The sequence below is a fragment of the Talpa occidentalis genome, unplaced genomic scaffold (assembly GCF_014898055.3).
Source record: "Talpa occidentalis isolate TD23 unplaced genomic scaffold, MPIMG_talOcc4v2.1 talOcc4.12, whole genome shotgun sequence".
NCBI lineage: Eukaryota > Metazoa > Chordata > Mammalia > Eulipotyphla > Talpidae > Talpa > Talpa occidentalis.
The window spans coordinates 64,463,644-64,487,369 of NW_023601212.1; the positions used below are offsets into that span (position 1 = coordinate 64,463,644).

At 44.4% G+C, this 23,726-nt stretch overlaps 2 protein-coding genes and 2 non-coding genes across 6 annotated transcripts in view; 1 reads left to right on the forward strand and 3 right to left on the reverse strand.

The window, feature by feature from the left end:
• MPZL1 (myelin protein zero like 1) overlaps window positions 1-5,681 on the reverse strand; it is a 53,865-nt gene extending 48,184 nt beyond the window's left edge. The window contains exon 1 of one of the 2 annotated variants that reach the window (XM_037506551.2): window positions 5,495-5,681. In XM_037506551.2, the coding sequence (XP_037362448.1) occupies window positions 5,495-5,585 (91 nt within the window). In that variant the 5' untranslated portion in view covers window positions 5,586-5,681. The remainder of the gene's footprint in view (window positions 1-5,494) is intronic. The other variant, XM_037506550.2, reaches the window with a different exon arrangement.
• Window positions 5,682-12,053: 6,372 nt separating this feature from the next.
• On the forward strand, window positions 12,054-12,125 carry TRNAP-AGG (transfer RNA proline (anticodon AGG)). Its single transcript has one exon. It is a non-coding gene; the product is annotated as a tRNA-Pro (tRNA).
• A 595-nt stretch (window positions 12,126-12,720) lies between these two features.
• On the reverse strand, window positions 12,721-12,792 carry TRNAP-CGG (transfer RNA proline (anticodon CGG)). Its single transcript has one exon. It is a non-coding gene; the product is annotated as a tRNA-Pro (tRNA).
• Window positions 12,793-18,944: 6,152 nt separating this feature from the next.
• Window positions 18,945-23,726, reverse strand: part of RCSD1 (RCSD domain containing 1) — a 62,680-nt gene continuing 57,898 nt past the window's right edge. The window contains exon 7 of one of the 2 annotated variants that reach the window (XM_037506552.2): window positions 18,945-21,056. In XM_037506552.2, the coding sequence (XP_037362449.1) occupies window positions 21,024-21,056 (33 nt within the window). In that variant the 3' untranslated portion in view covers window positions 18,945-21,023. The remainder of the gene's footprint in view (window positions 21,057-23,726) is intronic. The other variant, XM_037506553.2, reaches the window with a different exon arrangement.

A 23,726-nucleotide genomic window follows, 5' to 3' on the forward strand; every position in this document is an offset into this window, starting at 1 on the left:
AAATCAGAAGCTCCCGCGATCCTAAGGCAAAATTTTGGGATCTCAGTATAGAAAATGTTCGCGGCAGATTCATTGGTTTGCTGTGTTTTTTTCCATTGGTTACAGTGTGAGACTAACAAAGCACAAGTCATGGATTTCATCCTATGGGGTCGTCTTTGTTTACAGCAATAAATACCTTAGGCTCAGCAAAAATATAGCACTTCTAACCCCAAATTGTTAAAGCTAAGAACTGGGCATGGTGTGTGGCAACTGCTAGAAATATGGTCAATCTACAGGCCCTGACAACAGACCAGAAAGGATTCACAAAGCATCACAATTTCCAAAGAAACTTTGGATTTGGTAGGGGAAAATAAGGTACTGAAGGAGAATTTATCAATGAAATCTTTTTTTGTTTTTGGATAAAGACCCAAAGACACTGAGGGAAAATTATGAATGAATAAAAAATTATATCAGGCACATGCATTCCAAAAGATAATGAATAAATAAAGGAGAATAAGGGAGAAAGATATAGTTCTCAGGAGACAATTACAATCTCTCAATGGAGGCACAGTGAGAGTTCACCAACCAGCTGATCTCTGCCTTCTTAAGGCAGCCCAAATTCATGGAATTTAATCTGGACTCCAAGGCACTGCTAATGTCAAGCACTTAACAAAATAAGACCAGAAAAGGTAGAAAGAAATCACTCAACATAAATGAGACCTATATCTCCCCAGCCTTAGGGACTAAGAGTCAGAGCCAATGACACTTGAGGCCTCAAGAGAAGCTTCTAGTGCTAAAAATTAAATTCCCTCTCATGGGGGGGTAAAGACAAAACAAATCTATAAGGAATTCTTTGCCGAAGCAAACCATTTCAATCTCTCTTTTAAAATGACACCACGTAGGGCAGAGAACAAGTTTAAAATCTTCCCAAAGGTTTAGGTGAGGGTGAAATGTACATCCTACATGGAGAATTCAAATTCTTAGATAAAAGACAACTTTAAAACACCCATAGACTTCAGCTAGAAATGTTTAACTGTCCGGGAGAACTGTGGTTGAACTAAATCAGCCTCTGTGGGGGTAGAAAGGAATGTGAGAAATAGCAGGTAGATCAGCATTTACTAGACAGAGGGAGGCAGCAGTATTTCTGAAAAAGTATGTAAAAGCATTTTTACATTTTAAAAATTCAATAGGAAAGATTAACTTCAAATGTTACCCAACAATGTATCCTTTTTAAGTTTAAAAATATCTTCTGTAATGCAAGTAAGTCTATTCTTTTTAATTGCTGCAAAAGTTCCTAAGTGGTGAATCCTTATTTTGTTAAAAGTGGTGACTGAAGAAATTAAATCTGTCTTTTGGTATTCATTATTTACTGGAATATATGCCTCCTTCCTAACACCTCTCAGCAGAATCAAGCTCCTTGTGGTACCCTACCTAAAAAAGAGCTTGGCACCAAAAAGTGTTCTTTTAGTCGACAAGTGAATAAAAACTTTGTGAAAACAGAAATTTGCATTTATGGACTTTCACATAAATCCTTTTTCCAAGTAATAGTTGTCTTTATTTTTTCTATCAGCAACATTTGAGTCTGGTGATTATGCTGCAGTTAGTGTAAAAATGAGTGTTACAACATTTTTTAAAAAGGCTAAGTTTTGGTTTTATTATCCCAACTAGTAATTAAGTCAGACTGACAGAAGGAATGAGATTTGGGGTCTTTCTGTTTCAAGTCTAAATTTAGTCAGTACGTATCAAAAAGTGGAAAAGTTCTATTGATAAAACACTTAGGTACAATAATAAAATAATAAAATAATACAAATATGTAATAACTAGTAACTCAAAAATTATGGTGTTTAAAGTAGTCATAGAATGTTAATTCATTCCATACATTTCTGAAGAAATATGAAATGGTATTTACAGAGTGAAAATAATCAGATAATGCATGAAATCAGACTTGGGAAAACTATTCCTTCTTTCAACAAACATTGGGGAGCCACTATGTACCAGGCTAAATCCTAACTACATATTACAAACTACTAACAAATGCCTCATTGCCACTGAACAAGCATTTATCAGAATCTATCATGTCCATTATGCCAAGCACTAAGGATATGTCTATAAACAAGACAACAAGCTAGACGCTAGCTCTGTCCTGGATTCTAGTGGGGGTGGGGAGGTGGGAAGAGAAGAAAAACCAAATAGTCAGAAATAAGGAAATGAACAAAGGGCCAGGAAATGATAACAGGGGACCCTTTTGCATAGGATGATTGGAGAAGTTCTCTCTGGAGAAGTCATATTTATGGTAAGGTGTCCCTGATCTCCCTGAAGAAGAGGAGACCACTCTGGGAAAGAGTACACCAAGCAATAGCAGGTGCAAAGGACCTGAGGTGGGAGATAGGGCAGTGTAACTTGAATATAGCGAGTATAGGCGGCACACATAAGTGAAGTTACAAAGGTAGTCAGAAACCAGATGGCATAGAGCATTGTAAGTCGGGGACAAGTTGGATGTTGTTCCAGGTCATGAAGGATTTTAAGCAAGAAAGTGACATAATCCAACTTGTATTTTTAAAGAAATCATTCTTGCAGTTGTATAAAGAATGGATTAAAATGAGGCAGGTGGGGTAAGGAGGAAACAACATGGGAGGAAATGGCAGTAAAATAGGCAAGAAACAACAGTGACTTTGACTAACAGGCTGAAGTGATAAGCGATCCACTTATAGAGAAAAAGGTGTTCCAGATGCATTTTGGAGATGGAAGAATTGATCTGATGTGATGTGAGGAATTAAGGGTGGATCCTAGCTTTCTGGGTTGAGCAATTAGACTGATGATGGTGCCATTTACTGAACTGGGTGGAGCAAATTACTGAAATTTACTCTTCATGTATTGTGTGCTCATGCCTCCCTGAGGGTTTCCCAAGTCATTCCCACTGCCAAATCCAGAGAATCCTCATTGTACTAAATCTCTCACTTGACACCAATCCTCTCATTTAACCATTTCCTCTTCTCTCTGGGATTTCAAATACCAAACTCTCAGTTCTTCTCTTAATCAGAGCATCCTTCTCAGGTCCTATACATCCCAGGGCTCTGTCCTTGGCCCTCTGCTATTTCCTTCATTACATTCTCCCCTGGTGACCTCATCCAAACAATCCACATTACCTGACACATTAATCCACATTAAGCTTCCCAAATCTGTATTTCCACCAAGAAATTTTTCCTCATATCCAGAACCATCTTTCCAACTGCCTTCAGTGCCTCTCCACTAGGATGCCACAGCAGCATCTTAAACTCAACATATCCAAAGCAATTTCATCATCTTATTCTTCCAGCATTCCTATTCTATTATCCCATATTCCTCATCTGCGAAAAGCCCCGCTGTAAAAAAAAAAAAAAAAAGCTGTTTCTCAAGCCCAAGCCCAAAACCTTAGGATAATACTAGATACCTCTTCTTCCAAGTCCATATCAAATATGTTTCCAAGTTCTATCAAATTGACTTTCTAGTGAACTCATGATCATGGCACTTCTTTATACAGGGCCCACTGCTTGAATGTGGATCTTCATCATCCTCCCCTGGAGTACCAGAACAGCTCTCTGGTTTTTCATCTTCACTCTAACCCATCCTCCCTATCTCAATGGACAGAGAAGTCCTCCATTGGCTTCCCACAGTCCTTAGGATGAAATCCAACCTCCTCATGGGTAAATACAGTCCTCAGACTGGCTCTCCTGACTGGTCTCCCACCACCGTCTCTCTTCAACACTCCAACCATCCACCACACTGAACCATCAACAGGTCAGCTCACAATTCTGTGTGTATTCCAGCAGCCTGACCTTCGGTCTGAGATGATTACCTCCCTCAGCACACCTTTCCCAAAGACATCTTATCACACTGTTTCTCCCAATGAACTGCAAATTACAAAAGGGTGGGGACTGTCCTTCCTGGAATACTTCGGTGTTTATCTGAAAAGGTTCTTAATAAATGTTAGCTGGATAATTATGTCTGGGTCAAACTCAGTTTTCTGTAAAAGGTGAACTTCTACGTATATCAACTGTTAAATTTTACACGTCAGCATTCATCTTTCATTACTGAAAAACTAGGGATGTCCACAGTGGCTGCGGCTATAATTCTGTGACTTTTTTCAGATTCATCTCTATTGATACTTAGCTTTTCAGTTATGCTGCTTTTAATACCTCCAGTTTAAGATTACCCTGATGCTGTGTCCTCCAATAACAATATCTGATGAACCTTCATTTTAGTTATTTCTTATATGGTCACTTAAATATTACTACCATCCTCAACAAAAAAACTCAACATTTAACTTTACTTTGAAGAAGAGACACTAACACAGATTGATCTCGTTTTATATATACAAAGTATACCCTCCGTTGTCAATCTGGAGAGGGGTTGCTTTTACATTTATGCCTGATAAGCCCCTGTACTCATTGGTTAAATGCTATTTAAAATGGTTGCAAAGATTACATTAAGGATCTTTTAATGAAAGCAAGCACTGAGTAAACTTTTCAGAGACTGATGCGGCTGACATCTTGCAAAACAAAAGAAATGAAGACCTTTACGCAGTTTCTCAGCAGTTGGCCCTCTAAAACCGTTACTTAACCACATTCTGAGACAACAACACTACTCTGCTTTGAACACCACAAAAAAGCCCTACAGCACACACCATTTCAGATGTCCATAAGGCAACCCATCCGGTTCCATAAATCGAGCCTAAGGTTTACTTAAGCTCGACCGAAGCATTTTGGCAAGAAAAATGTTTTGTTTTATTTTGAAGGAAAATGTGCTTTTTTATGTTCAGTGTCTTGTCCAACTCCAGTGACCACGTCTGGAATTATTATGGATGTGGCTGCATTCTTTTAAGCCAGGTCATGTCAGTGGCATTGCCAGTGCTTTGCATCCTAACCCAAATGTACTGTAAATTTCTCCTTGGTGCAGACTACAGAGACGAGACAAATGAGACTCCAGGATTCTTCCATGACGGAAGCTTATAAAAACGCAGAGCAGAGCATTCAAAATAAAACTTACAAGGTAAAGCAAAACATTCGCTAAAAACATGGAAACCAACCAACAAAGGGCCTGCAACTGCAACCTTCCGCCACCTCGCAAAGGTGGAGAACGCCAGGACCCCGGGTTCTTGGACTGGAACCCCGGATGGCCCTGGGCGCCCCAGAGTCACCAGTGGGGAGAAGGCAGGAGACTCGCGTGCGCTCCAGGCAGCCGCGCGCGGGGCCCCCTCCTCTGGCCGCCCCGCGAGAAGGAGCAAGGTGGGGAGCTCCCCCCTCCTCCTCCACCCGCCGGGACTCGGGAAGGAGAAGAAAGAGGCTCCGCGCCTCCCCAGCCAGCCGCGGGGCCCAGGCTCCCGCCGCTCGGTGCCCCGCGCTCCGGAGCGCGCAGGCCGCGCCCCCTGCCCACCTCAGCGCCCCGCGCGCAGGGCGCGCGATCGCCACGAGGGGCGTGTGCTGCCCCGGGAGCCCCCGCCGCCCGCCCGGTTCGGACCGGTCCCGGCGGCACTCACCGAGCCCGAGCGCCGCCGCCAGCACCGACCACAGCCGGAGTCTGCGGTCTGCGGCTGCAATCACTGCCCCGGCCCCGGCGGGCGCTGCCATCGTCCTCCCGCTGCAGCCGCTGCCGCGCGCCCCTGAATCCCGGTCCCTGCTGCGGTGGGCTCGGCTCGGGGCAGGGGAGCAGAACTGCCGCCGCCGCGCCCGGTGGCACCTCGGAGCTCGCTCCCCGCTCCCGGCCCCGGGGCTGTCAGCCCGCCCGCCCTGGCCCCGGCCCCGGCCCCGGCCCCGGCCCCGCCCCGGCCGCAACCGGCTGCTCATTGGCTGCTCCGCTCCGACGGAGGACGCGATTGGGCCGCACGGGCTGTCCATCTCTGGGCTGGTGGGGCCCCGCCTTCCGGTCCCACCCAGGCGCCTTATCCCGGGCTGGAGGCCCTGTCCCGAGCATCCCAGGCGGCAGCCGCCAAGCCCGCTCCCGGCCTGCCTGCGTGGCTGTCCGCCGGTCGGTCTGTCCCAGCCGATCCGACTGCCTGCCAGTGCCTTCTCTGCGTCTCCAAGGTCCAGTCGCGCGGATCTCGCCATTGTGTCTCCCAGCCACAGGTCTTTGCCCTTTCTGTCCTCTTCTGTTTCTGCTTTTCTCGCTTTCGCTGAGCCTCACCTTAAAAAATAATAATAATAATAAATAAATAAATACATACATACATACATACATACATACATACATACGAATGAGGGAGAGGAACTTCAGATAGAACGCATCTCCCTTCCCCCACTTTGCCCTGTCCCCAGGCCTGCCTTTTGCCTCGAGTAGCTTAATTCCTGTGTTGCAAACCGAGAAATCTAGATTAAAAAGAAGTGCCCGTCCTACTACGTGGAACACAAATGAATGTGCTTTTTGTTAGTTTAGCTTTTGCAAATAAAATGTCCTGCCATTTGTCAATAAAAATTGGGATAGGACAAGTTCCTCACCTACTTCTGAAGTGTCGTGACTGCCCCTGCTCAACTTGGTTACCTTGGCCCAGAACAGTGTGTGCCATTTACTGGTTGCCCAATAAATACTGAAAAGTGTTTGGAAGGGTCCTTATGAGAATAGCAGCCTTCAAAAAGGATAGACTGGAAAGGTGAGGGGGAAGAAAGGAAAGATTCAGGTGGTGGTTGAGACAGTGAGGGAAGGAAGCAAGTTTTAGACATTTTGGACAAGAGTGGGAGTGGGAGAGAGTCTTCCCATTGTTTAGGTTTTGTCTAAAGTCAATCTTATCAAAGCCCCTTCTGATAGTTTTGCTGTGTTAGCTTTCTAGCCTTGTAGCACATCATGTGCATACTAATTACTTTAGCATTAGTGAGAGAAAACTAAATGAGCATGACATAGGTGCTTTGCCTTATTTCTCTGAGCAAATTCCTTAAGAAGTGTCTGGGCTATCACACAATGCAAGTGCATTGAGCAAGTGCTATGTCCTATTGATGTAGAACATTTAGACCCTACTCTCAAGAAGTACTATGTACTAAAATTTTTTTACATGCCAATGAAGGAGAAACCCAACAGCAACAGGGACAGAGGTCCTCAAAGACTCAGGTAGTGTCAACAACTCCGCAGACCACAATTTATCTCCTCATGCATACCCCCCTCTTCTGAATCCACTTACCTAAGAGGTGTCTAGGAAAGATGCACAGAAGATGCAGCACCTGAGAGGGACTTTAATGGATGAATGAAAATTCACCAGGCAGAATAGGGAAAGCAAACACAGGAACAAGAAAGCATGAATAGTGGGTACAAGAAATAGTTGAAGAATCCTGTATGGTTTAGAATTTCAGGGGAGTGAGGGAAAAAAGGAGAAAGAAAGAATGCTGGGAAAGTAGGGTGGAGTCATATTTTGGCTATTTGGGGGTGATGAAAGGGGAATGACAAACTCAGGTGTGTTTTTTAATACTGTGGCCACTGCAGCAGACAAGGCAAGAATGAACACAGAATAGCTGTCGGAAGTAGGGGTGGAGAGAAGGCAAGGAATGGAGAAAACTTTCGAAAAAAGAATGACAGAACCAGGTGCTGAAATTGGATGGAAAATCTAATTAAAAGAAAAGAATCCAAAAAGATAGAAGTGGTTTGCTAATTATCAGAGGTGGTCTGATAATCAAGACAAAAACCAGGTAGAGAACCTGGTCTGTGAGGAAAGCTAAAGACCCAGGCCTTGGCTTAAAGTGCTGAGGATCCTAATGATGAAATGGAAGTAAGTTAGATGTCTCAGGTATAGCCAGGAAAGCAGCAGAAAGGCTAAGATAAAAACCTGAACCTACAATGGTGGCAAAATATTTCCACAGTAAATAGTTTCAGATGGCCAATCTCAAGTTAATAGAATTTCCTTCTCCTCAAATATGAGATATGGATGAAAATGAATTCTGAGACATTATTTGTTAGGAAGAGTCAGAGGGCATGTCTGTCTGAGTGCTAGTTGCTTAATGGGCCTTCTTCCCAGGGACTTCTGGATGACATCCAGACTTGGCTTCTCCGGGAGAAATCTGGCCAGTTCTCCTTTCATCCCTGGCTCCAAGCCCCAGCCACCTTCTTCCCCCATCCTTATTCCCCATCCCATCCTTCAGAATCTTCTCCAGCCACCCCTAGTCTGTGTGCAATCCTAGATAGCAGGGAAAAGGGGGGGCTCGCCTCTGCTGTACTTCCCCTCAGTGCACCCTATAAAAGTCCAGATATTTCCACAACTTCCACAACCACCTCAAGCTGACAGAATTAATTTCCCATGTATTCCCTTTTAAAAGTCTTTCCTTGACTCCTAATTGCCTATAGTATGAAATCCAGATGCCTTGACTGACAGACACATCCCTACTGTCTGCTTTTAGGAGCCCCTGTCTTGTACACCAGTTGGGCCTTCCATACCTGCCTTCAGTTCTAATATACCATGCCCCTTCACACCTTTCTCTGTTCCTTGACAGACAACGCCTATTTATCTTTTCATCTGTTAAAGCAAAACTCAAGGGTAAATTCCTCTAGAAAGTTCTCTTGTAGTCTCTAATATTGCCCTACACTGCCCTGTGTAGAATAGACCACTCTTGGCCCGTTACTGCTCTGCACGCATACAGATTTATATCAAAGCATCTTTAGATTTAATAAGAAGACCCATCTCTAAGGGTCTCTAGGGGCTTCTGAGAATGTGAACAAGATAGTAAGTGATTAATTGACAGTGTCAGGCACATGGTAAATATTAAATATGTGTCACTGCTATTATATCAACACTTTCTTGATATTAAGCCACTACTTGTCTGTCTCCCATATAAGATGAGGGACATGATGGCCTTGCCATGGGACCTAAGACAAAGCCTGACATATAGTTGATGCTCATCTTTTTATTACTCTCATTCATGCCCCTTCCTTTTAGCCCACTATCCTACTCTTTCTTTCTGGAACATTCCTGTCTTAGGATTGTGTCCTGGATATTCCTTCTACTCAGATAAACACATAACACATACCCTCATGATCTTTCCAATATTTGCACAAATGGTCTTCCCTCACTGGAATATATGCTTCACTAAGACTAGGGTATTTTCTGGTTTGTTCACTGATACATTGAGAATCTTGCACACAATACATAATCAATAAGTGTTTGTTGAATGAATAGATGAGTGGATGAATAGATGAGTGAATGGATAGATGAGTGAATGAATGAATTAATCTGGAGATGATACAAAGAAAAAGATGACTCATGGGCCTCCCTGGTGGAGCAGCAGTTGAGCACTGGTTTGCAAAGCTGCCCACAGCCTCTGCAGCGCCGGTTCGATCCCTGACTGCCAGGCGAGGGTCCCACATGGTGCGCAGACCTCTCCTGCTGTGCCCACTGCTCCCCTCAAGAGTGTATTTCATCAGTCTGCCCGTTCTGTTCCCCACTCTGGCTCTGGTGAATTCTCTCATCCTCCCATGCTTCTGACTGTACCCAGGGCTTGTATAAATTAAAAATAAAAAAAAGATGACTCATGCAAGGCTGTTCAGCCATAGCCCTTGCACTGTAGTTTCTGATCCTTTTGTACAGATACAGATAGTAAATGGAAGAAACCCTTGGATTTCACTCTTGTTAGCTTGAGATTCTTACTCATCAAACCTCTTCCTTTTCAGATACTTCCTTCCTCCTGGAAACTTCCCTTTCCAGCTCAGGCAGCCCAGGCAATACAGTCAGAACCAACTGAAGACTTCCAGTCAGGTCAGAAAAGTCCACCTTAATGAGCTGTTCCATCTGAAAGAAATGGGCTCCTTGGGGTGGATTTCCCTCCCAGAGTCAACAATAAGGTAAAATCAGGGCAGGACCTGTCTGATAATAGTTCTCTGTACCCAGGCCCTTTGGCCTCCTAGACTTTCAGTGTCATGCAGTGCGCAATAATTGCACGAACAGGAGGGGTATGTCTGGAAACATCTCAGATCTTCATGTCTTTTCTGAATAGAGATAAGGGGCACACAGAAGCAGCTAGTGCTGGCAAAAATATATGGGTGGAATTTTCTAGAGCTGGAACTAATGGAAGAAGTAGGAAGAGGGTGACAGATGTCTAAATTTCAAACAGATCTTTGTGACTGTGGCAAAATCCTCTTCCACCTCCTGCACTCTTACTAGCATTCCCTCCCTTCTTATTTTTTTTTTTTTAAGATTTATCTCTTTATGCATACAGTAACCGGGGTACAGGCCAGAGGTGCAGGGGGTGAGAGGATTCACCAGAGACAGAGTAGGGAACAGAACAGGTAGATCAACTGAAATACACTGCTCAGGAGAGCAGCAGGCCAGGCAGGAGAGGTCTGCTGTGCCATGTAGGTTGCTCCCTGGCCGGGGGATCGAACTTGTGTTGCAGTGGCTGCAGATAGCTTCATAGGTTGCCTCTTAATCCCTTGCGCCACCAGGGAGGTCCCCTTCTTATCTTTTAATTTCTATTGAGAGAGGAAAATTGGAACTGTGGTCTGTGGGTGAGAATAGCAAGACCTGCCAGGAACACTGAGTTTGACTGTTAATGGATGACTATCAGAGTCAAAGATGAATGCCAAGCCACCCACAGGAAGATTTGTCTAAAGCAAAGCCAGTTTCATTGCTTGTCCATAGAAAGGATGTCCTATCCAGAAGGATTGCATATGAACTAGAAATTTTTGAAATTCTGAACAGAGTTCTAGTAGTGTCCCCTGGGCACAGAGGCTCAAAATTGGGGGAACAAGAATAATGGGTTTCTTCGGAAGGAGTATATTGTTATAGGCCTAAAATGGTAAGAACTATAGTGAATACAAATGTGAAAGGAGAACATAGAGATCTTTTAATAGTAGATACCAAGGTTTTCAGAAGTCTAAAGTGTTTGCATTATTTTACCTAACGAGTTATGTTTTATACTTTCATCATCCTCAAGAGAATGTAAACTTCTTAAGCAATCCAGGGCACCTTTTTTTTTTTTCTTCCAGTTAGCTTTGGATGAATAAACTATTCTGGCATCTAGAACTAATTAACGTTGTAAAGGGTACTCTTACCCTCCTTGCCTTGAGCCCCAAGAACTGAATACTCAAGTTGGACTGTTTCAAATAAAACAAAGAAGGGTGGGGACTGAATGTTAGAGTCCAAAACTGTAATTTACTCGTGTTAAACCAAAGAAAGTTGACAATTAAGTGTCTGGCATGCAGTTAGTGCTTCCACGTGTTGAATGAATGAATGAATGAATGAATGATTGGACGGCATGTGAAATAGAATAAATGTAGTTAGGATATTCACCCTATTTGTTTCCTTTCTGACTAGGTCTTTACTAGAGTGACAGTTCACAATTGCTGATTACCCAAGCACCACAATTTATATTGTTAAAGAATTTACAGCAAATTGCAGTCATTCAGCTGCTATTCATTGACACTAGTTTTGCTAGCCTAAGCCTCAGTACTAAGTACTCAAAATATAGTAAAGAAGCCATGTGTTATTTATCTAATTAAAGATATCTGGACAACTGAGCAGCAGTTACACAATTGGTTTTCAATCATACAGTAGGATTCAGGGCCGGTGTTGGTGTCTTGCGATTAGAGGACACAAGACTGCATGTAATTGCAGTCTTTGGATAGAGTGGGGATTTGTCCAAAAGGAGAGACGTTTTCCAGTCAAAGAGGACAGTTTGGATAAAAACACAGAGATGGGAACTCACAAGACCTGAATTGTGGTGCTTTAAACCTAAGGATAAAATGTCTACAAAACGGACAGTCTTTCTATTATGTATTGGAAAGCGCGGAAGAGGGCTAACAACATCCAGAAGTCAGTAAGGGTGAAAGTCTGGAATCCGCCTGCCGCAGAACATTGAGACACAATTCATTGCAATTTATTAGCCATGAAAATAAATAGAATTATGGTTTTCGAAATAGGAGAAAAATATTACACTGAAAATGACTTCATTTTTCTTCTGTGTTATTGATTTTCCAAGCTCAAAAGGGAAAAGGAACAAATCGAAAATACTTAATGGCCATAGAACGCAAACCGAAGAACACAGTCGTAATACACAAGTGACCACTTGGGGGCGCAGGACTACGAGTTCCACCTTTCTTTATCAAGGCGGAAAGAGGTACAGCACGCCGGCTCGTTGGTCTAGGGGTATGATTCTCGCTTAGGGTGCGAGAGGTCCCGGGTTCAAATCCCGGACGAGCCCTGTTTTTCTTTTACGAATAAAAATATCCAAATGAGTTAATTTTAGAGGCGATCAAGAAATGTAAGAAATGCACATGGATGCGAAACACAAATTTGGGACTTTCTGAATTTACAGTACATTCGATGTGCAGATACCATTAAAAGACGTAAAGCGAGAATGCAGAAAGTTTGTGAACAATTCACTATTTTGCAAGCGCTGGCGGCAGGGACGCAGGGCACGCGTGCTGGTCTGCAGGTGTCATCCCACGTGCCCTCGCCCGTGCACGACCACCGAGCTGGGGCCTAGCGCGTGTGTTGCAGGGGGTCGGCGCCCCTGCACTTGGATTCCCGCTCACATTTGGAGGTGCCCTGGATTCCACATGCGGCTCGTGTCTCTCCCTGGCGCCCGCTTTAAAACGGTGCAATTGTCAAGGCTTGCCCTGGTCGTAGTTTCCGCAGACGGTATGCATTGATCTCACTTCCTCCCTCGCTTCTCAAAATTAAAGGGAGAAACGTTCCAGCTCGGAAGACCGACATCGTTTCCTTTAGCGTTGTACTTCCACTGCGAGAAAGGGAGAAAAATTGTTTCGTCTTTTCATTTTAGAGAGTAAAAGCCTGGGCTCGTCCGGGATTTGAACCCGGGACCTCTCGCACCCGAAGCGAGAATCATACCCCTAGACCAACGAGCCGCTCTCGGCGAAGGTGCTCCCAGAGCTTCCCTTCAGCCTTTCTCGGCCTCCAGCCGCGCTCCGGCCGACCCCTAGATGACCCTGCGCTGTTGATCTCCAGCACCCGGGCCCGGCCGGAGCCGGAGCCGACGCGTACTGGGCGGACGGGGCGGGCGGGGCACCCGGCACCCGGCGCTCGGCCCGGAAACCTGCGGGGAGCGGGGATCGCCGCGGGCGGTGCCGCCTGGGGCGGGGGGGCGGGGCGGCCCGGCGCCCGGATCGCGAGGTCCCGCCCGCGTCGCTCCCACCGGCGGCAGCTCCGAGCATCGCTGGTGCCTCGACGTGGGCGCGCGATCCCGGCCCCAGCGGGGTCCCGCAGGGAACCCGGGCGCGGGAAACAGGCCGGGAAGGGGAGGAAGCCCCCCGGCACCGGCCCGGAAGGCCGGCGTCTCAGAGAGAACGGACAGCTAACTCTCCCTAAACGTTCATTATGGGGTAACGTCCTCGCTGACGCTCTTTGCATGTACTGAATCCACTGCTATTCATCACCCTTAAATGCCCATTTTGCAAAGAGGATTTTCAGGCCCAGAGATGTTAGGTAGCTCCCTTACAGCCACACAGCTAGGCGGGGAGGGTGTCCATGTAGGTTCTACCAGGATCCGGTAAGATGGGATGAATGTGTGCAAGACAGGGTGTAGGGAGGGTCGGGAGAGGGGCGCAGGAAAGGGGCTAAGGAGCTGGGAGAAGAGTTGGGTATCCTGGTAGCTTGGAGGAGGCAAGAAGACAGTTACAGGGGGCCGGACCCTCGCTGACACCCTCACTCCCCAGTACCGCGCTCCAGCAGCGCTGAGCCCAGATTATCTTCCCTAAAAGGCCCCTCCAGCCAGCAGGGTGCAGCTTCACCCGGGGTCTGAATTCCAGGCCTGGGTTCTTAGGTCAGCCTTGCCTACTTTCAGGCTGCTCTCCTTCTCCTTACCACCCTCTCCTTGGGATTTGGGGTCAGGTTGCAGATGCTTCTCATTTCTGCATCCCTCTTCCATCCTTAAGCTACCTTTAATTTAGTGCTACTGGAATCTGTTGCTCTGTACCTGGTCAGGTTGTTCCCTGAGAAGGCAGGTGATGTTTTTCTGCCCTCTCCACTTTGAACTGGACCCTCCCTACTGGCACCAGCTTCTATTCTCTTCCCTGCCCCCTTCCTTCTTCCTAACACCCCTGGACTCTGGAGGTGCCACCCAGGAGGTGCCACCCAGAGATAGAAGGTCCAGACCAGAGCTCATGACCTTGGGAAGTGTGGCTGGGAAATACAGTGAAACAACTCAAAGAATAAAGGGAAATACCTTTCTAGAACCAATTCTGGCCCTGTAGGGAGAGCACAGATCCCTGCTGCTCCCTGGAGTAGAAGGGCACTCCAGGATGGGCAGCGCTAAGCCTTCTGTTTGCTTTGATCAAATGTGAAAATTTCATTGGCACCATCTTCTTTTTGTCTGAGACCTCTTTGCTTCTACCAAGGTAAGTATTTCATTAACTCATTCTTGTGGCTTGAAAACGGGTGAAGGAATGCAAGTTAAGGGGGTGAGGGTGGGGAAGGAGGAGCTCTTACCAGGGTGAGTTTTAAGACCCCAACCATTGAGCCTGTGCTTTTGCTAGGGTTCACTCTGCTCTGCCTGGGCTGTACCCACTCCTGGGAGACCCCTGTGCACTCCCTCCACTTACTGTAAGGCCATCAAAAATAACAAGGCTGGAGACTTTTCCTACTCTACTTGTGTCCATCTCAAAGTTTTTGTTGTTTATTATTGTGGTTTAATTTCCCGTGCCTGCTTTCTCAGCCTTTTTAATTGTAATGACTTCACATTATTTCATCAAGATAATATAGTTTTGTTTTCTTTTCTTAATTATTCTTTTACTATGTGATAAATACACCATAGCCAACATTTCATTGTTATATCATTTGATTGCCCTTTTTGTTATATACTTTTCCCATGTTTTGGGTGATTTTCTAGGACATACGCAGCTGGCAAAAGCGACGACCAATTTTACGGCTGTTCAAGCAATCCCATGCCAACAAGCTTGGCTTTACTGGTTGGCAAATAAAATGGAAATTGATGTCAGTAAGTGGACCAGTGACTCTTGGAGAACTTTGAAACCCATGATTCAGTCTTTTACTTTCATGTCAGGGACTTGGTATCTCAAAGTTTTTGAAGATGGTGGTAATGTTAAAAGTACAATTGAAGATCATTTGACTTGTGATCAGATGTGTGAGAGGAAGAAGATGGAATTAGAAAAAGTAGGTCATTAGTGGATGATTTGAATAACTCTGCGACGATGTCATAGTTGGTGCCTTGAAACTTGAATGGCTTTTAAAATCACTTAGAGTGGGAGATTAGTAACTATTTTATAACTGTTTGCTTATCATTGAATTTGAACCCAGTTTAGACTTAAGTGCTACAGGCCTGGTGTGATCCAACCTTGGAAATGAGAATATAATATAATTATACGATCTGCTATTTGAAGGAACATTCCTGTTAACTTGGCCCAGATAACTGGACTCACTTCTGTGTGCCCAGCCCTTTTGCCATCTGTGGGTTAGGCACCACCTGACTTGATGGCCCCAGCAGTTGTCATGGCAAGTAGGTTTGCTTTGTCCATTGCAAGTTGTGTCTTGATCCAGCTTGGGTCTCATTGAAAAGTTGTGTGTTTTTCCAGATGCCTGTTCAATAGCCTACAATAACTACACTTTACTAACAACATTTCTATGTGATTTCCCTTCATGATTTTTCCCCTTGAGGTTTATTTCACATCTCCCTCGCAATTTTGCAATCCCTGAATCATCAGGAATGAATTTTTGGAATTCATTTAGAAGTCTTCACTTGTTTCAAGTCTTGTGAGTGCAGGTCATAAAGGTGAAGGGAATGTAAGATGTAGACATTGAGAAGTACTACTTTCCACCTTTTTTTCCACCCAGGTATCTCACTCCCCCTTTAGTTTCTATAGACTTGACCTTGCTATGGATATTGCTGGGTAAATAGGAGAAGATAAAAGTGTAGTTTTCATGACTGAAACTATGATTGTTTATGAAGGTATCTCGCAATAGTGTTACAAAAAAGAAAGATACACAATTACATAGAATAAGATTCCAGTTTTGTAACAACCAAAAATTAAAACAAAACAGGAATACATTTTTCAAAAGTAGAGGAAAATCTACAAAGTATTAACACGCATGATCTGTGAGTAGTGGAATTAAGAATAATTTCTTCATAAAATGTTTTCTGTTCCTTCACAATTTTCTAAAATAAAGATGTGTTGCATTTATAATGAGAAAGGAAAAGATTGTTCACATTTTTAAATCACAAAGAAAACAGAATTCTTTTTTTTTCAAAGATTTATTTATTTATGCATATAAGAACTGGGGTACAGGCTAGAGGTGCGGGGGGTGAGAGGATTCACCAGAACAGAACAGGTGGATGTACAGCTGTGTTTGCTTGTACTCTGTGGAATGAACAGAGACAGAGATTTAGGCTCAATGCAGGCCCTTCTGTTCTTGCCCATCTCATTTGTTTCCAGAGCATCGATGCGGCTGCTGTGGTCACTTCTGAGGGTTTGGCCATGGTGGGGGAGTGTCTGGTACCCTCCAGCACCCAGGAGTTCCTAGACAGTCAAGCAGGAGTGACTGCTGTCAGAGATCCTACTTTTTAAGTACTGACCATACACTTATTCTTAAATCTGGTTTCTGAATGCTGATGACAGTGCAGTGCAATTCAGTCCACTCATTCTTTAAAACAGAAGCGGTTGATAAGAGTGATAACTGACTTATGGGTTTGTGTAAGTTCAAGTCTTTTCTTCAGATTTCTATGTAAAACCACATCAGGAAGGGTTAGGGGTCATCACTTATGGGGACAGGGAAGGGGAATGGATGCTCACCTGTCCACCTCCTTCTTCTGCATCCCTTTTCCCTGGTAGCATCTTCCTGGCCCTGGGTTGCAACTCCGATGGGCATACCACGCTTTCAGGAACTAGGAGGAGCAGTGAGCAGTTTCTTTAGTTCTGTGGTTTGACATCTGTGGCTCTTTTTTCACTGTTAAGCATATTCATCATCTCTTCCTCTGAGGAGTCTCATAGACTCACAGTTTCTTGCCTCATTTAACTACAGTGGGACCTCTCCAGAATTCCCACAGCTCTCTTAGGATCGGCAGGCAGAACTGGAGTAATGGTCCTTTTCAACATCTATAACCACTCTGGTCAAGACCATCAGTGGGCTGAAGGGGAGTCAGAGTTACCCCAAGCGAGACCAGGCAGTTAGAAAAGTGCATATCCTGTCCATCAACTTTTGTGTTGTTTGGCCTTTTATAACCCCTCTGGGCAGGATTTCAAGAACCAACTCACAATGAGGTGCTATGACAAAGGAGGCTTTAACCATTACCTCCCTTTGGAATACTTGCATTTTAAGACTGAAGATAGTGTAATCAGTTACTAATGATGACATTTCAGGCAGCTGGTGTCAAATTTGGGAGATGTTAGGCAGCAATGATGTTGAAAAGAATCCTACTTCAGCTCTGAAGTCAGTTCAGTGGCTTATTAGTTAAAGATTTAGTGAGCACCTAATATGCACGAGGCATGGTACAAAGTAAAAAAGGGACCTTCACGGACGTCCAGGTTAGTGATGAACACAACAATGTGTTATTATACAAATAACGAAACTGATTTCCTTTGGAGCTTTATGAAAATTAATTCCATTTTATTTCAGCGGCACTTGAATTTTGCCCAGTGCTCTTGACATCTTCATAACCTACCTGGTCTTACATAATCTGTTCACGTTATTTTTACCTGGTTCTTAGCGCACGAATTAGTTGACTGGAATTAGTTAGAGTCAAACACAATTTAATTTTTTGGCAAAAAATGAAATAGTAGTTTGAGGCTCCAGACATTGTCTGCTGGAGACATCCAGTGTTTTTTGTTGTTATTCATTTATTTTTTGGGACCTTCTCAGTATCATTTCTTTTGGTAAAAGCAGCCAGATTTCACCTTGAGGCACCCCTGGTTCCTATTCACAGCCCTTGTAGGCCTAATAGAATTAACTCACTGAGCCCCAAGCTCCTGGAGAGGGCAAGTCACTCTAGCCTGGTCTGTGGGATGGCTGCATCTCCTAGGTGGTAACAAGTTCAAGAATGGTTATATGACCCACATCGGGCTTAGAGAAACCTGCAGAAATTTTTCCTATAGTTACTGCAAAAGAATGACTGTCAAGGTTGGAAAAAACCTCCTTGAGATGGTGGTCAACACAGAGAAAGTCATCACAAAGCTTTCTGACCTTGCTTGAATGATTGCATTTAGGACTGCCTATTGATTTTTCATTTATATTATCAGGATTTAGGTAAACAGAGAAAGTGAGAGAGAGATATTCATAGATACAGTTCTATTTTTCACCATCCAGTTGGACTTTGGTTCCTTTCATTAGCAGCTCAAGGCTTCATCCAATCATCTGTTAGACTCCCAAGAGTCCCTAATTAAAAGAAGATGGTGGGCTGTGGCCTGTCTACTCATTTATTCCTATATTTCATGTATATTTACTGAGTGTCCAGTCAGCTAGTTGGCAAGGAGAGTTTGAGGCCATGGGGCTGCTTCTGGTCATCTGGTCACCTAGTTCCACAGGCAGCTGGATCAGCATCTCAGCCCCCTTTTCCATAGTTGGCATTTACCTTCTAAGCACCCAAAATGTTTTCTGGCTTCCTCTCTGGTAAAAAGGAGAGCACAGTTTAAAATTCCAGCCAGACTGCGAAGGTGTCAGTTCTGGCTGCTTTTTAATCTGGTCGCTGTGAAGAATCAGTGTTTTCTCTCAAGGCTATTAGAGAAGCAGAAAGAAGCAAAGTCTCCCTGGTGTGGTGATGACTGTGCTACCTAAGGCACAACGGATTTCTTGAGGCTCAATTTTGAAATCCTAATATCAGTGATGCAATTGTGACATAGACTTGTGATGGCTGTGGGAATTGAGAGTTAGAGATAGCCTGGCTAGAGTTTGAGGCCCAAGGGAGCAGAGAAGTCTTCTTGCTCCTTGCAAATTCTTACCAAGGTTGATAACAGCCCCTGGGAATGGAGCCTTTGTTTTTTCACTAAATAGATCACTTAATGTGACAAAAGGGGCCTATGGAAATAGCAAAGTATTTCACAACACAAGCTTGCTCCTTCAGAGTCACCTTCCTTGTATTCTTTTTTGGTTATTTTTTGTTATTCTTTTTATTGTATATTTTATTGTTCCTTCTCATCTGCTGATATAAAATACAGAGTCTCCAGAAGAAAAAATAGCATTTTATTTTCACATTTTCCTATGGTGTGATCCCAGTCGTTCTATGATACTCCTTTTTCAAGTAAGGACAAGTGTCAGATTTCTGTTTTTTATCACATACATTCGCAATCATGCACATATTCACAAAGTTTTTGACTGGATATGTGTGTGAATGTACAGATGTAAGTGTATAGCCCATCCAAAGATACTTATAGAGCTGTCCATTTGTAGAGAGAGATAGATGCATTGATAGAGATGATAGCTGATTGATAAATGTGCATTATATAATGACAACACACACATCTCCCAAATTCTGCTAAAAACACAAAGCTTATCATAAAATCAGTATAAACTAGCTTACAAATCTTTGAAGATGTCTTATATTTAAAAATAGTTTTTAAAAATATATCCCAAATCTATCCTATCCTGGGGTTAGGAAAACTAAATGGGGTGAGATAATCGAGGTACCAGTGGTTCGATTAGGCCTTTTTGTCTGGATAACTTCTCTAAATCAGGAGGGGTATGGCCTAGCAGATCTTCAGAAAAATAATGGCTTAATTACCCAAATCAGCGCACTGAGACACTGAAATACTCAAAGTTGAGTAAGGACCAACCCTAAATATAAGATGTTTGTGTTCACATCCCTCAGCATGAAGGCAAGAAGAGCCTCCCGCAGGCTCCTAACAGCCATTCAAGTCAGCACCCCCCAGTAAGAGGAGCTTGGAGACACAGCCCACTCCCCTGAGTTGGGAAAGCTTCAGTTCAAGAACAGATTCCCTGGGAAGCAGGGAAGGATGTTGTTATTGTGACGCTTGCACACCATGTTGTTCAAACACCTCCTTCCTAGGAAATATCGAATCCATGCTCCAATGTCACCAGGATGTGCAAACTTGACCCTCATGGGGATGAATCAGGGAGTAGAGATGCAGAGCCCTGAAGACACTGGACTTTCTGCCTCTCCAAGGAATGTCTCCCTGCCTCCTCAAGGGTAGGAAAGGCGATGAGCTGAGAAACATGAGACAAAAAAACTCCTGTGCTAGATCAGATATTTTTTCCTTTTTTTCCTTTCTTGTAAGATTTATTTATTCATGCATATAAGAGCCGGGGTACAGGCCAGATGTGCAGAAGGGTGAAAAGATTCACCAGAGATAGAGTGGGGAACAGAAAGGGCAGACTGACTGAAATACACTGCTGAGGGGAGCAGCAGGTGAGACAGGAGAGGTCTGCCGCTCTATGTGGGTATCTCCCTGGCCGTCCTGGATGGAACCCACGCTGCAGAGGCTACAGACAGCTTCACAGCGCTGTACTCAACTGCCTGCGCCACCAGGGAGGGCCTAGATCTGATATTTTTTAATGTTGTAATCGTTAATTGCTTCTAGGCTAATATTTTAAAATGGGTTGACCAGTTGAAATTTTGAGCCAAGCTGTAAGGTTGTCTCAGGTGTTGGAATATAACTTAAGGTCTTTGTAATTTAGAGGATTTATATTTTCAACAGTATGATTTCCTTTTGTCTCTGGCTACTTCAAACTAGTTTTACTTATATCTGAGAACCATAAAAACTTTTAACACAGTAAAAAGTCTATCATGTTAGATGAAATATGACAAGGTAAATCAGAGTCCAGTTCCTTCCAAGGTCAGTGCAGAGATGGGTGGTATGGATGGTGCCCAGGACTCACAGGCTGACAAGGATCCCTGGGGAGTTGTCATTACAGTAGACTGTTCTAAATAAGTTGTTTTTTTTTTTTTTAAACTAAGTTCATCGAGTGACACAAACTTGAGCTGATGAAAGTCCACTGCCTTCTGATCCAATCTCCACCTGCGATGGTGTTACAGCCAGGAAACCTGTCTTGAGGCAGATTCCAGGCCCACCAAGCACTCTGCTCTGCCAGGGTTTCATTTGCTGCTGCTACTATTGCTGCTGCTGCTTCCAAAGAGATACTTCTAGCAGCTTCATTATTAGGCACAATGAACTCTTCATATTTTAGTGTCCTGGGGAGGGGCATCATTCTGTGAACAGAGAAAGAAAGAATGAGTTAGGAAGAGAGGTGGGGGGGATCCTGACACTCAGCATATCTCCTTGGTGATGCTGGATCAGACAATAACAACATATTGGTATATGCCTGACATTGGTATATGCCTGACAATGCCACATGCCTGACATTGCCTTTTACATACCTCCACTCATTCATTTCTTATGAAAGCTCTATGAGGTCGATACTTCTATTAGCTGTCTTATAGGCCATGCACAACGAGGTCAGCTGGCTTCCCCTAGGTCACACAGCTAGTACGTGGTAGAATCAGGATTTAAACCCAGAGACGAGCTCAAGCTCTCAACTGCCAGGAGACACTTCCTATTCCCTGATGTCTGGCTTCCCATGTGCCTCCTACCTTCGCCTCTTATCTATTCACTCATTTTCCACTCAATTTCATCTTCTTGAAACATTGCTCAAGAATCTCTAGCAGCATAAAAAAATGGAAAAAGAAGAAAAAGACAAAAATAGAGTGATTTTTGAGTAAAAAATAGGAAATAGCTATTTATTCAACACTCATTCAAAAGGTGTTATTTGCAGGTTCCACACTAGGAGCTGCACCAGCCTCTTCCTATCAGATCTCTGAGAAATGGAAACATCTATGAGTGTATCCATGGCAAAAGGTGTGTGTGATGTGGGCCATCATAATGACTAGTTGGAGTGTGAGGGGTACGTGGGGAAGAGGTGGGTGAGGGAGTGGCGTTTGTCATCAGCAATCAGGGAAGGTCTTGGGGACAGAGATGCAATGAGAGGATTTTCCAATGTCAGTGGAGGCTGGGTCCCAGCTGGCCAGGTGCAATCTCAGTTTGGAATTTAGACATATCCCTCAGAAGGGACTGCAAAAGCTGGTGAGAGATGGTTTTCTATATGGAATGGCTGGGGACAAGTGAGGCTGGGACACTGGCAAGTTCAGCATACAGAAGAGTGTGAACTCAACTTTCAGTGGGCTGGATCAGAGAGTTTTGGGTAGGAAAGCAGACAAAAAGTACATCTGCAGGAAGATGAATTTGGAGCTAATGTGGAAGGGTGGGTCTGGAGATCAGGAATCCCATTAGGGTTGAGTTGTTGTAGAGATTGGAAAGACAGGGTGGCATTGAGATCATGGCAGTGGTGATGGAGGAAGTGAGAGGCCCTACATGGGCAATTTCATCAGACACTTGTCTGCTTAGGTGTGCAGGGATGGGTATGGAGGACAAAGAACAGGAAATGTCTCATTAGCAGAAGTGGCTGAGTCAAGTAATGGAGTTTTAGTTTTTGTTGAATATAAGTGAAGAAACAGACCAAGTAGGACACCTTTGGGATTGGGGAATGCTGAGCCTGGGGGATGTTTGGGCCTCCAAATGGGGTCAATTAGCGTGTGATTGGGTCCAAACTTGTGCTGCTAGTGGTCAGGAGTGGTCTGCAGGTGAGGGTGAGGTCTAAGTTTATGGTCACTCACAAAACATGATACGGAAGCCTGAGAATAGGAGCCAGAAGAAATGCAAGTTCAGATGTGAGGACTCTTCTTTATGAAGCAGAGAGGGTTGGGGGTCTCGGCAGCCTAGGCAGACAGAGGTTAAGGGAGGGAGGTGGTTTCAAGGGCTGGCTGCCACCTCCTGGCAGAGTTGAGGACAAGAGCTGAGACCTGAGCAGTCTGGGTGGCTGGAAGCACGTGTGACCTTCCAAATCAATGATCATTGAGATTCAGTAAGAGGAAGACAGAGAGGATGGGTTTGGGGGGAGAGGGAGAGCAGAGTTGAGGATATCTTCTTGAGGAATAGAGAAACCAGGGCATGTTTGTAGGCAAAAGGGTGTGAGATGGTGAGAAGCTAGAAAAACAGAAGGGTAAGTTAATGGTAACATTTTAGTCTAACCTCTCACTTACAATGCTCACCCACACCACATGTGACCTATAAAAATTTCCAGATAATGGTAGTAGGGGAAGCCAGAGTTAGCAGACAAGGGGAGTTGTCTTTTAAGGAGAAGGGTATCTCCTCAGATTCTAGGAAGAGGAGACATTCAAGAGTATGAGGAAGAGGAGAGTGGTCAGATGGCCGGACTTCCCTTGAGTCAAATAGGAGGTCGGGCCATTGGCAGAGGTGAGAGGATGAAATTGGGTATGAATTTAAGGGGTGTGGGTGAAAACAGGAGGAAGGATATGCATTGGAAGGGTTTCCCAGGCAGCAATGCGGGTGGATATAGTTCAGATGGGTGGGCAAGAGTTGATATTGGATCAGGCAACGTGATTTTGTGAATTCCACCAAGAACACTCACAGAGTGTTCTCAGCAGAGAATAACAGAACCCAGTTTTCAACAGAGAAGCGGGTGTGAGAGTGACTAATAAGGAAAAACAAAACACCAGTGTTGAGACGGAGATTAAGACGCAGAAGCACAGCACTACGGGGTCAGTCCCAGACAGTTGAGAGGCTAAGGGAGAGGAGTATGCCCTAAGAGAAGTGAGGAAAAACTGACAGACAAGAGTGAGTCCTTGGGATATGTCTAGTTATCTGGGAGGGAGAAGAAAGAAGAGAGCAAAGTAAAGACTCAGAGACTTACAACGGCAGGGGAAGGCTTGGGAGAAAGTAGTATCTCATCAGTGAGGGAGGAAAAGAATTTCAAATCAAATGTTGTGAAATGCAGGAGAAGGATCTGGAAAAGCACTTGAACC